Source organism: Phyllobates terribilis, unplaced genomic scaffold, assembly GCF_046119375.1.
Source record: "Phyllobates terribilis strain yellow unplaced genomic scaffold, ASM4611937v1 Scaffold_4__5_contigs__length_816908805, whole genome shotgun sequence".
Classification (NCBI taxonomy): Eukaryota; Metazoa; Chordata; class Amphibia; order Anura; family Dendrobatidae; genus Phyllobates; species Phyllobates terribilis.
The window spans coordinates 581,343,963-581,358,021 of NW_027362764.1; the positions used below are offsets into that span (position 1 = coordinate 581,343,963).

The window sequence follows — 14,059 nt, forward strand, 5'->3', positions numbered from 1 at the left end:
CTGAGAGCAGCATAATATAGGGCAAGTGACCCTGATTCCAGCGATGTATCACTTAGCTTACTGGCTGCAGCAGTTGTGACAATCAGAGTTCTTAGATGCAGCATTAAGCAGAACTGAGAAAGAGAGCGTGGTGTGGGCAGGGTTGGCCATGTACATTGTCTATTGACAGTTAGCTGCTTATAAGAGGAGGGGGTGTGGTCGGACAAGGGCTCAGGTGCTGCTTTAGTCCAGCAGTCAAAATCCTGAGGTGACAAAACCAGCATTGTAAGTAAACAGCACACAGCTAAAAAAGTGTCATCCTTGAAATCTGTGTTTCAGCCCCCATCTCCTGCTGTCTTTAGATTACATAACAAAAACCTGCTGAGAGATTCCCATTAAATGAGCGTTTTTAGATATACCTACTACTTTTTAAATCCTTAAATGGGTTGTCCACTACTTTTAATATTTGGCCATTCTATTTTTATGTTGAAAGTAAGTATCTTTGTAATTACCTTGCGTTGCAGTTACTGCCTGTGAGTGGCGCTATCGCTGGCCGCTCACAGGCATCACGTGACCCGACGGTTATGTCACGTCAAGTGAGGCGTGACATCAGTGACAACGTCCCCACGGTGGATGCTGGGCTGTGGGCGGGGATACCCTGCGCATCACACCCAGCATCCACCGCGCTCTTTCCCAATGAATGACGAGAGAGAGAGCGCACGGTGCCTGCCGAGTGTGACGCGCCCACAACCCAGCATCCACCGTGGAACGCAGAAGAGAGAGGCCCCCGGCTGCATCTGGAACCATGACATGACATCAGCGGATGTCAGAGCCGGCTGCAGCCGGGGGTCACGTGATGCCTGTGAGCGGCCAGCGATAGCGCCTCTCACAGGCAGTAACTGCAAAGCAAGGTAATTACAAAGATACTTATTTTCAACATAAAAATAGAATGGTCAATTATTAATAGTTGTGGACAACCCCTTTAATGACCAGACAATTAGGGTTTTTTTTTTAAACTTTGCCTCTGACTTTCAACCACTACAATGCTATTTCTTCACTGCTGTGGCTGTATGAAGCCTTGTTTTACAATATCTGTAGATGGATCCTGCAATCCTCCTCTAAATTTCCAAGGGAAACAACACAAAATAAGTTGAAACTGGTTAGTTTAATAATAGTTCAAAAAGAAGCAAAAAAACATATCAGGGAAGGAGAAAACAAAAATGAAAATTAATTATTCTACACATTTACAGAAAAGGCCACAGCAGTTTATTAACATACAGTATAAAAACCCTTAAAAAAAGAGTGACTGCCAAGAAGACTGGTAGTGCTCTGAAGTCCTCAGTGGTGCATACAAGTCACAAGGAGCTTTACAACGTGCCATGAGCTGGTTTGTGAAAATGAAAATAAACTTCTCCTGGTCACCTTCACATAAAATCATAAAATGTGCTCTATTAAAATACAAATCAGGTATATCTGTGACATATGCTGCTGCATTTCTCAAGAAAGTGTAGAGTGTGTTATAAGCGCAGTACACATTATCCATATTCTCTAGTGTGCCATACGGAACAACTAGCCATACGCAACCATATAAAAAGAAACCTTAAACATAAAAGGTTGAGTTCTTCGATACCCCGCCCAACGCCTCCCATTTTACAGTAAACCTCTCATCTTTTTATACTTTTGCATTTGCCATAACCGACAGTCTCTGCAGTTGTCCATGTTCAGGTATTGTAGAGGCACATAGAACTTTTAAATGGGTTGTCCTATTGGGATATCCTTTTTTTAAATACTATATTCGCCCTTGTAATATAAAATTTCATATACTTAGCTCTTGTACCAGCGGCGGGTCTCCCAAGCCTCGCGCAACATTGTTATGTCACATGAGCCCTGCAGCCATTTCGCAGCCGCTAAGGGGCTACAGTGACAACACCTCTTCTAGTCGTCCAAGGAACTTCCAAAGGAAATGAGGGCACTGACACTGCTGGAACGGTGCCGGTACAGGAGGAGAGTATATGGGGTTTTCATTTTACAAGGGAGAATATGGTATTTAAAAAAGGGGTTATTCTAGTAGTGGACAACCTATAAGCTGTAATAAAGAATAATTCCATCCATCCCATAACTCCACCAGAGTCTGAATCTTCTCTGACACTAATGTGACCTATAGGGAAATGTGGGCAGGGAGTTCTTTTCATGACACAACAGCTGAAAGTTTGGGATGAAATATATATATTTGGGTGCAGACCCGCATGAAGATCACAATGTACATCAGGCTCTTTGCATTTGACGTTGGTCAGAAAACTCAAAAAACACTATAAATGTCAAGGTAAATTAAAATGTCAAATTAAACCCCATGAATAAAAACCACATGCACAAGCCTATATATACCACCCACATAAGGATCTTCAGTTCACTCCAGGTCTTCCTTCTTTACAATTTGTTTAGTCCACTATGAACAACTCATTTGCTGCATGTATACATGACTAAAGAACTGTATAGAAAATACTTGAACTATGATCTTTTGGAAGAAAAAGATATCAAAATATTTGCTTTCAAAATTAAGCTTTTTTTCACATTTCTGAATCTTTTTCCATTTAAAAAGAAAAGAACTCCCTTTGGGTGTTCACATCCTGAGCTCATATCTGTACGCATGATGCAAGCTTTGTCCGTAAGCTAAAGGAATGGCGACGTCCATCCTTCAACTCACTGGGTGCTGTCCATTGACAAAGTTATAGATTAGGAACTGGCCAGTGCCACAATAGCGGGTGGCAAACAGTTTGCCATCTGGGGTTGGATCGGAGAATGCAATTTCATCTTTGCTCAGATGAGAGCCATATATAAAATGGTTCCTGCCAGGTAAAAAAACAGAGAAAGGAAACGTTACTTACAGCTTAAAATCTATCCAACTGCAGATGATAATTGGGGTTGTCTATTTTTTATTTATAAAGACAAGGAACGGTTTAAATACCTTCACCCCAAAACATTACCCATTTCTTTAGTCCTGCACCTTCACTAGACAGGATAAGCCAGATCAGGCCAATTAATGTGAAGAGTCTCTCTTAAAAAAACTTGGCAGGTTCGTCTGTGTGAAAGAGACATCATGTTCACAGGCTATGTGCCCCTGCTGTGTACTGTGTAATGGCCGTGTCTGACCGTACAGGAACATGGTCTGAACATACCACAGCTCCTGGGCAGGAGGGGAAGCAAAAGAGTATACAGACAGGATAGTATGGGATCATACCACATCTCCTGGGCAAGGGAGGAAGCAAAAGAGAGGGTACAGACAGGACAGTATGGGATCACAGATTGTCTGTTTTTCCATGTCCCTCCTGTAATAACTGACATGATCGGTTTGGAGAATTCACTGGCTTACACAAGTAACTTACTCTCTCCCAATCAGTATTCACATTGCAAGCTTAATGGTGGAAATGACTTCTGTCCTCTCCATTCCCTTTCTTTCTCCACTTTAGGAAACACTAGGATTCTTACATCTAGAATTCTGCACCTATTTTGAGAAAGCAGCATTACCTCAAACATTCAAGCATCCTGGAGGCAATTTTCTTCCGTCGCACCATGGAGAATACCCAGATACGGCTGACTCCGCAGATAGCGGGCTCAGGGGTGGTGGAACAACACCAAGCCTTCACTCGCTCAGAAATGATTCGATCCTTGTCACAATTCTCACTTGTAATATCTTCAATTACCCTGTAACCCTGCAAAAAAAAAAAAAAAAGAATGTCATCAGGAAAACTGACAGGTTCCTACTGCTCTTGTAGTCTGTTTCTATGCAGCCTGGAAATATTCCATAACCTGCCACATAGTACTAGGCACTGCCCAATACATCTGCCTGCCCTTCTCAGCTGAGAACAGGATTAGGGCACGTTCAGGTCACAAAAACTGGATTTGGACTTTGCAATCAGAAAATACACGACTGACTGATTACAGCCCTGGCTTTACAGCTTGCACCGCTGTGGATCTGCAGAAGGACAGACTAATGATTGAGGGACACATCACAGAAAAAGCAGCCATACTTACCAATACCTGGGCACAATGCCGATATACTGCAGAATGCAGACAGGCCCCGGCGATACGAGGTGAAGGTAGAACTGGTGGAAGATACTGATGGACAACCACTCACACACCCAGCATCCATGGGGCAGGGGTGGTTTCTTACCATTATACATACACCTAGATGAGGCTTGTATAAAGGGCAAGTCACACAGATACGTGTAGTGCACTATGCCGGCTCAATAGCGACATCCATACTATTAAATCAGGCCGGCCAGTCAAAACTATGTAAGTGCACGCCACAACTCCAAATACCCCCCCCCATCACTATGGGGCCTGACAGCAACCTGCAAAAATTAAAATACTTGAGGTAGTAGTTATTTTGTCCAAAATACACACTCGCAACCCACATCAAGGATCATCATTGTCTGAATTGTCTACACTAAAATAGGCCATAAATCCAACAAAACACTAAGACGACCATACTTACCAACACCTGGCTACAGCAATATACCGAAGGACATAGCCTGATGTCCTATACAAGCCTCATCTGTGTGCATATACTATGCAACCTCCCTTTGGCTGGTCGGTGTGCGAGTGGGTGGTTATCAGTATTTTGCACCTGTTCTGTCTCCACCTTTTACCAATGGGGCCTGCCTGCATCCCCCAGTGCATTAGTATTGTGGCCAGGAATTGGGAAGTATGGCTGCATTATTCTGTAATGTGCCTGGAGTACAACTCCGTTCATTGAAAAGGACATCAAGTCCAGAGTACAGACTGTTGACTGCTTGAGCTTTAGTCCATAGTGTACAGACTGTAAGGACAGGTGACAACACCTTGAGGATGCAATCCTTTTAATGTAGTTAAAGAATATAATCGGTTGGTGTAGAGACATGGACAGCAATGTTCATCAGGAATATTTACCCACTGAATATGTTCCGCTATCAAACATCCTACAACTTTCTTATCACTGCTAATGAACAGAAGCGTCTTTGTCCTGGAATGGAGTCGTAGAGGGACCTGCTGGAACCCTAGATCATTATCCACCATTTCTCTGATCTCCTCCACCTGGAATAAAACCAATGCATCTATGAATTATTATTATTGTAGAGTAATTTCACCTAAAATGCCCGAATACAGAAAGATATGAAAGAAGGGGCAGTTAGGCTATGTTCAACACCACTGTATAAATCCCCTGCAAATTGCCATTTGCGCTAGGAAAAGGGGGGGAATGAAGAATAGGGGCTTTTTGGAAGTAGTTAAATGCCAGGAAGTGGGAGGAGGCCTGACAGGAAGTGGTGGAGGCGGAGCCTGCCGTGTGCTGCAAGAGTTGTGCTGTGTGTGGAGAGAGCTCCTGGGAAGGGAGGAGAGCCAGGCGGAGGTGACCGAGCGGACCGGGAGGACCAGTAGGAGGCGACCGGAGGGACGAGCGCAAGAGAGCGCTGTGGCAGCGTGCAGTGCCGGCCAGCGGAGGGTGCCAGGTGGTGGTGACCAGGAGGACCGGTAAGAGGCGACCGGAGGGACAAGCGCGCTGTGATAGCGTGCAGCGTCCCTAGAGGAGGTGAGTGAGGGGCAGGAGGCCGCGATAAGCGGCCCTACTGAACCCAAGTGTGTACTGTACTGTATTGTATTTGTATCTGTATTGTAATTGTATTGTATTCCCTAGTCCATATTTAATTGATTACCCCCCCGTCCATATTTAATTGATCACCCCCGTCCATATTTAAATTGATTCCCCTGAACACCCCTGTCCATATTTAACTGATCCCTCTGACCACATTAAATTGACCCCCCCGTCCTCATTTAATTGATCCCCGACCACCCCCCGTCCATATTAAAGTGATCCCCCTGACCACATTTAAATGATTGACCCCCCCAGCCCATAATTGATTGATCCCCCTTGTCCTATTTAATAGATTCCCCTTGTCCACTTTTACTCATCCCCAGTCCCTATCTATTTGCCTTATCCCCCACCATATTTAATTAACCCCTGTCCATAATTAATTGATTGATTCCCCAGACCACAATTAATTATTTCCCCAGTCCATATTTATTGATATTATTGATACTTATTGATCCCCAGTCCTTAGTTAATTACCCACCGTCCATACCTATTTATTTGCTTTACCCCCCATCCTATTTAATTAAACCCCCTGTCCATAATTAATTGATTGATTCCCTAGTCCACAATTAATTATTTCCCCAGTCCATACTTATTGATCCCAGTCCATAGTTAATTGACACACCGTCCATACTTAATTAATCCACCTGACCCACTCAGCTGATCCCCCATCCATACTTAATTGATCCCCCGTCCATACTTAACTGATCCCGCGCCGATATCTAATCGATACACTTGCACATCCCTAATTGATCCCCGTCCATACACCTATATATAAATAATTGTGTTTTGTACTTGTACATATATACTGACTGTATCCCCATATTTAGAATGACGTCCATGTTGGCCGGAGCCGTGCAGTGTACATCTTACGCAATGTATGCATTCCCTGAGCTACCGCTCAGGGATCCATACTGCTGCGAGAGATGTGAGCATATCGTGCACTTGGAAGCCCAAATCCTGGATCTAAGTGCTCAGATAGCGGTACTGAGGAGCATCGACAACATGGAACGGAGTTTGCTGCTCACCGAGCAGACACTCAATGGGTCAACACTGGGGGTGGAGCTTAGTGGGGAAGCGCAGGCTGAACAGGCAGGGAGCTGGGTAACAGTTAGAAGGGATAGAGGGAAGAAGTATAGGAAGGCTGGTTCAGAACCGGCATTATTGGAGCACGACAGATCCTCTGACCGCCGGGGGAGTGTATGCTCCAGTAATGAGGGGGAGGGGGGAAGTGTAGGGCAGGCTAGACAGGTCCTGGTAGTGGGTGACTCTATTATTAGGGGGACAGACAGGGCAATCTGTCACAAAGACCGGGATCGCCGAACAGTGTGCTGCCTCCCTGGCGCTCGAGTCCGGCACATCGCGGATCGGGTTGACAGGTTACTGGGTGGGGCTAGCGAAGACCCAGCGGTCATGGTCCACATTGGCACCAATGACAAAGTGAGTGGTAGATGGAGGGTCCTTAAAAATGATTTCAGGGATCTAGGTAGGAAGCTTAGGGCAAGGACCTCCAAGGTAGTTTTCTCAGAAATACTACCAATCCCGCGAGCCACACAGGAGCGCCAACGGGAGGTTAGGGAGGTGAATAAGTGGCTAAAGAGTTGGTGCAAGGCAGAAGGGTTTGGGTTCATGGAGAACTGGGCCGACTTCGCTGTCGGCTACAGGCTCTACCGTAGGGACGGGCTGCACCTCAATGGGGAGGGTGCAGCGGTGCTGGGGAAGAAGATGGCTAATAGGTTGGAGGAGTTTTTAAACTAGAGACGGGGGGGGGAAACCAAGGAAATAGGTGGGATGTGAGGCAAGCAAGGGGGAAGGGGAGAAGTGAATATAATGAGGGTGGAGAGGGGGGTGGGGATAGTACAGTTAGATCGTTAGAGAAGAATAGGATGCTAAATAACCCCAAAGTTTTATCTTGCATGCTGACCAACGCAAGAAGCCTGACCAATAAGGCGGATGAGCTGCGGGCGCTTATATCGGAGGAGAGGTATGACATCGTAGGTATAACAGAGACTTGGCTAGACGATAGCTACGACTGGGCGGTAAATTTAACAGATTATAGTTTATTTAGAAGGAACCGGAAACAGGGGAAGGGCGGAGGAGTCTGCTTATATGTAAGGTCACGTCTAAAGCCCAGACTAAGGGAAGATATAGGAGAGGGAGAAGAGGGGGTCGAGTCCATGTGGGTAGAGATAGAGGGGGCAAAAAATAATAATAAAATATTACTGGGGGTCTGCTATAAGCCACCTAATATAACAGAGGAGAATGAGAAACTGCTATTAGGACAAATAGACAAAGTAGCAAAACATAATGAGGTGATTGTAATGGGGGACTTCAACTACCCGGATATTGACTGGGAAACAGAAACCTGTAGATCGCAGAAAGGAAAAAGGTTCTTGACAAATATCAAGGATAATTATCTCTCCCAACTAGTGCAGGAACCAACGAGAGGGAAGGCCGTGTTGGACTTAATATTGACTAATAGGCCTGATAGAATAACTGAGGTACAGATAGGGGGGCACCTAGGTAATAGCGATCATAATATTATTAATTTCAAAATGCCCTTCAGTAGGGTTATCAATAAGGGAACAACTAAAATATTAAACTTTAGGAGGGTGAAGTTTGATCAGCTGAAAGAAAACCTTCAACTTATTGACTGGGACAAAGTTCTTAATCAAGGAAATACGAATAGTAAATGGGAAACCTTCAAAAGAATTCTGAATACTCAGTGCGAGAGGTATATACCGTATGGGAATAAAAGGGCCAGAAATAAGAGGAAACCAATATGGTTGAATAAGAACGTAAAAGGGGCGTTAAATAGCAAAAAAGAGGCATTCAAGAGATTAAAACAGGAAAACAGCAAGGAGGCACTAATGTGTTACAAGGAAAAAACGAGAACCTGTAAAAAACAAATGAAAATAGCAAAGGAGGAAACAGAGAGACGTATTGCTAGGGAAAGTAGATCAAATCCCAAACTGTTCTTTACGTATATAAATAGTAAAAGGATTAAATCTAATAATATTGGACCGATAAAAAGTGATGAAGGCAAAATCATAGAGAAAGATGAGGATAAAGCTAATCTATTAAATAAATTTTTTTCGTCAACTTTCACAAAGGAAAAAGAACTAACAGGCGAAATGAGAAGTGACAAACTTAATCCTTCACTAAGTATGACAAATCTAACCCAAGCTGGGGTACAGAAACGCCTCAGTAACATTAAAATAAACAAATCACCAGGACCTGATGGCATACACCCACGGGTACTAAGGGAACTAAGTAATGTGATAGACAGACCGTTATATCTTATATTTAAGGACTCTGTTGAGACTGGGTCTGTACCACTTGATTGGCGACAGGCGAATGTAGTGCCAATATTCAAAAAGGGAGCAAAAAGTAACACCGGAAACTATCGGCCGGTGAGTCTGACGTCCGTTGTGGGCAAAATTTTTGAAGGCTTTATTAATGAGGCAATCATGGAGCATCTTGATGCTAATAATCTATTAACCCCGAACCAACATGGATTCATGAGGAATCGCTCCTGCCAAACAAACCTGATTGACTTCTACGAGGAGGTTAGCTCTCGAGTAGATCAGGGGGAACCAGTGGATGTCGTGTATCTCGACTTCTCAAAAGCGTTCGATAGCGTGCCACATAATAGGTTGGTATACAAAATGAGAATGATGGGGCTGGGGGAAAATGTCTGCAAGTGGGTAGCTAACTGGCTAAAGGATAGAAGGCAGAGGGTGGTTATAAATGGAATATACTCAGATTGGGTAAGCGTCACTAGTGGGGTACCACAGGGGTCTGTACTAGGCCCAATGTTATTTAATATCTTTATTAACGACATAGTCAACGGGATAAATAGTAAAATATCAATATTTGCAGATGACACAAAGTTATGTAAAACAATTAATACAAAAGAGGATAGTGAAGACCTACAGAGGGATTTGGATAAGCTGGGTAGGTGGAGCATTAAATGGCAAATGAGGTTTAACGAGGAGAAATGTAAGGTCATACATATGGGAAGGAAAAATGGAAGTCACCAGTACTCACTGAATGGGAAACCATTGGGGAATTCAGAGATGGAGAAGGACTTGGGCATCTTGATTGATAGCAAACTAAATTGGAGTGCCCAAAGTCAGGCCGCTGCTGTAAGGGCAAACAGGGTAATGGGATGTATCAGAAGAGGTATAGCTGCAAAGGATGAGAACATTGTTCTTCCACTGTACAAAGCACTGGTCAGACCACACTTGGAATACTGTGCTCAGTTATGGGCCCCAATATATAGAAAGGATATAAATGAGCTTGAAAAGGTACAAAGGAGGGCAACAAAATTAATAAAGGGAATGGAGAGACTGCAATACCCAGAGAGGTTGGCAAAACTAGGACTATTCAGCCTGGAAAAGAGAAGGTTGAGGGGGGACATAATAAATGTGTACAAATATGTTAGGGGACAGTATAGAGACCTTGCCCGGGATTTGTTCAAAAGGAGGGATATTACGGTAACAAGAGGGCACTCACTAAGACTGGAAGAGAAAAGGTTTCAGCACCAGCATAGGAAGGGGTTCTTTACGGTAAGAGCAGTGAGAATATGGAATTCACTGAGTGAGGAGACGGTAATGTCGGATTCACTAAACCAGTTCAAGCGGGGACTGGATGCTTTTCTAGATACCAGGCAGATTTCAGCATATACTTAAAAATAAAATAAAATAGTAGGTTGATACAGGGATTTATTCTGACTGCTGGTTTCAGAGTCGGGAGGGAATTTTTCCTCAGGTGAAGATTGGCTAAATCATTTGGGGTTTTTGCCCTCCTCTGGATCAACTTTAGCAATTACAGAACTAACAGGTCGAACTTGATGGACGCAAGTCTTTATTCGGCTTTACTAACTATATGTCTGGGATGTCAGCACTTTACTCTGCACTGATGTTTTAAAATGTCAATGCCGAGTAAAACTGTTGAACAAGCACCATGTATACAGCATAGCAAGCACAGTTGGCGCTTCCTCCTCCAAATCCAGTGATTAAGTGCAGCACGGTGGCTCAGTGTTAGCACTGCAGCCTTGCAGCACAGGGGTCCTGTGTTCAAATCCCACCAAGGACAACATCTGCAAGGAGTTTGTATGTTCTCCCCGTGTTTGTGTGGGTTTCCTCCGGGTTCTCCGGTTTCAAAAGACATACTGATAGGGAATGTAGATTGTGAGCCCCAATGGGGACAGTGCTGATAATGTCTGTAAATTCTCTGAATTGTAAAGCGCTGCGGAATATGTTGCCGCTATATAAATAAAAAGATTATTATTATTGCTTGGTATAGGGACAATGCAGGAGCTGCAGAGTCCTAACAAATGTTTCTAAGGAAAGGGGAACACTATTTGAATTACTTTTTAGTTTAGTTTTTGTGGTCATTAAAAAGGAAATCTATATATTTTTTTCTCCAATTTTCCCCAAGAATAAAAAAAATTAAAAAGTTATAAAGCATAAGAATGAAGGGCCATGTATAGTGAAGAGAACTGGAAAAAAAATTCCTTAAATATCCAAATGAGAGGTTTTGTCTTTTTAGAACCGTTGCCTATTCAGGAACTGGTTAGTATATTTAAAAGGCAGCACGGTGGCTCAGTGGTTAGCAGTGTAGCTTTGCAGCACTGGGGTCCTGGGTTCAAATCCCAGGACATCATCTGCAAGGAGCTTGTATGTTCTCCCCGTGTTTGCGTGGATTTCGCCTGGGTTTTCTGGTTTCCTCCCACAGACATACTGATAGGGAATGTAGACTGTGAGCCCCAGCGGGGACAGAGATGATAATATCTGTAAAGCGCTGTGGAATTAATGGCGCTATATGAGTAAAAATAAAAAAATAAATAAATCGTCTGGCAGGTTTAATAAATTATTGTATTGCATTTGATAAATGTCAGTAAGGCTCGGGCGCCTTATAGGATGCAAATTCTTGCTATATGCTCTTGCATAAATAAATAAAATACAATGCAAAAATATTGCATGAAATCTGGAATGATTACTACTTTTTTTTTTCTTTTTTTTTTTTAATAAAGGATACCAGGAAATAAAATACATGCGAGCTGCAATAATCAAATATCCAACATAACTGGATTTATAGTAATTTTGAAGCCAAATTAAATATGCATGCAATTTCACTTAGTGGAGAATGCATCTACCAGGAGCAATGTCATCCTGCAATCTGACACATTCACATCTGTACCTGCTTTTATAAAACTATATTTCATTGCCAAATATGTACAGACGAAGTCTCATTAGTAAGCATGGCTCCTGTCCATGACACCACTCCTGTCCATGAGCGGTCCGCTACTGCAGCTTTGCCATATTCATCTGACCCCTTAGAGATGCAAACATGTCACCTTCCAAAAGCCTTACAGGGGTTTTCCCACTAACAAAAGTTCATTTTAATCAATAGATTTTGGAATAATAATAAGTTCCACAATTGGATGTGTTTAAATAAAATGTTCCTGTGCTGAGATAATCTTATACATGTGCCCCTGCTGTGTACTGTGTAATGGCTGTGTCTGACCATACAGGAACATGGTCTGATCATACCACATCTCCTGGGTAGGGGAGGAAGCAAAAGAGTATACAGATATTACCACAGGGGATCACAGCTGATTCTTTTTGTGAGGTAAAACATTCCCCTTTCTGTTTTTAAACAATGTTTTACTTCAAAGAAAGAATCAGCTGTGATCCCCTGCTGTAATGTCTGTATACTCTTTTCCTCCCCCACTACCCAGGAGCTGTGGTATGATCCCCTGCTGTAATGTCTGTATACTCTTTCTCTTCCTCCCCAGCCCAGGAGATGTGGTATGATCAGACCATGTTCCTGTACGGTCAGACACAGCCATTACACAGTACACAGCAGGGGCACATTTATACGATTATCTCAGCACAGGAACATTTTATTTAAATACATCCAATTGTGGAAGTTATTATCAAAACCCCTTTAACCTTTTACATTTCCTGTCGACATAGTTGCATGAAGACTTTTTTATTTTGAAGAGGAGCTGTATCTTTTAACGGTATTGTATTTTAAAATACTAAAGAATGGGAAAAAAAAATTTGGGATGGGGTGGAATTGAAAAAAATAAACAAGCAATTCGACTGTTGGTTCTTGTGTTTTGTTTTTTGCAATGCTAACTGTGGGTCAAGGGTCAGTCTGGTTACGGTGATCCCAAATTCATAGATTTGTAATTCTTGTTTAGGTTTTACTACTTAACCCTTTAATGACCAGGGAATTTTTGCGCTTGTGTTTTTATCTTTCAAGAGCCATAATTTTTTTTTATTTTTCCATCGTAAAGTCGTATGGGGGGGGGGTTGATTTTTGAATGACACCGTTCATTTTATCATTTAGTGTACTGAAAAATGGGAATTTTTCAAGTAAGATGAAATGTTGAAAAAAAATAAAAATAAAATGCAATTCTGACATTGTGCAGTAAAAAGGACATGGAAACGTGATTGACAAAGTGATTACAGCAATACCCAAATTGCACATATTTTGTTTTTCTATTGCTGAATTTTTTTTATTTTTTTTAAAATTTGGTAAAAAAAATTAAAATATATTTTTGCTTTGTGTAGCCATTTTCTTTGACCTTTAAACGGGTTTATTTTTCCGTTGATGGTGCCGAGTGTGAGCTTATTTTGTGCGTGGTGAGCCAACTTTTTATTGATAGCAATTTAAAAAGGTAGACATGACATTTGGATTGCTTTTTAATGGATTTTCCTTAGGGAGATAAGGGAACAAAAAAAAACACATAATTCTGGCCTATAGTAAACCTGCTGCTGCTGCCATGTAGTCTCTATATTCATGAGCTCTGTATAATGCGCTCCACCATTGATTGGCAGTTTTCTGCCTATGCACAGTGTACACAGAAAGCAGACAATCAGATGTGATGGCGGGGTTATACAGACCTCAGGATTCAGAGAACTGTGATTTTATCAAAACGAGACCATGCAGCACAGTAGGTGCTACATCACTGGAATTAGGGTCTCTGCCCCTACATTATGCTCCTCCTAGAAGGGGTATCAAAAACCTGGTGACAGATTTCATTTAACATTCTACAAACTTTTTTTTGAAGCAATTTTTTTAGTCCGCCTATGGGACTTTAACCTGTGAATAACTATAATTCTCAGTCTTAAGAGACCTTTAATTGTTTTTTTTGTTAGCAAGAGAGATTCCGTTTACCTTTTTAAGAGCGTACTTTGGATCATCTGGCAATACCATTATTATTTTGCCATCAGGGTATTCAGCCACAATCCTCTCCTTCTTCCATCCCTTTGTGAGGGAAAAAAATGATTTGTTTAGTATCTGATGAAAGGGTCTGAATAGTTGTATTTGCTATTTAATGGCAACCTGCAAGAATAGTATGTAGCCAGTGTTTCTTTTCATATTTTAAACAGCAATAACCTTTTTATTTAGACATCAACATTTGCAGATCACCTA

The 14,059-nt window shown here is 42.3% G+C and overlaps 1 protein-coding gene across 3 annotated transcripts in view; it reads right to left on the reverse strand.

The window, feature by feature from the left end:
• Positions 1–1,125: 1,125 nt before the first annotated feature.
• ESCO1 (establishment of sister chromatid cohesion N-acetyltransferase 1) overlaps positions 1,126–14,059 on the reverse strand; it is a 62,429-nt gene continuing 49,495 nt past the window's right edge. For 2 of the 3 annotated variants that reach the window (XM_073679140.1, XM_073679141.1), the window contains exons 7-10: positions 13,802–13,891; positions 4,909–5,052; positions 3,505–3,689; positions 1,126–2,825 (exon numbers count right to left, since the gene is read on the reverse strand). In XM_073679140.1, the coding sequence (XP_073535241.1) occupies positions 2,675–2,825; positions 3,505–3,689; positions 4,909–5,052; positions 13,802–13,891 (570 nt within the window). In that variant the 3' untranslated portion in view covers positions 1,126–2,674. The remainder of the gene's footprint in view (positions 2,826–3,504; positions 3,690–4,908; positions 5,053–13,801; positions 13,892–14,059) is intronic. The other variant, XM_073679142.1, reaches the window with a different exon arrangement.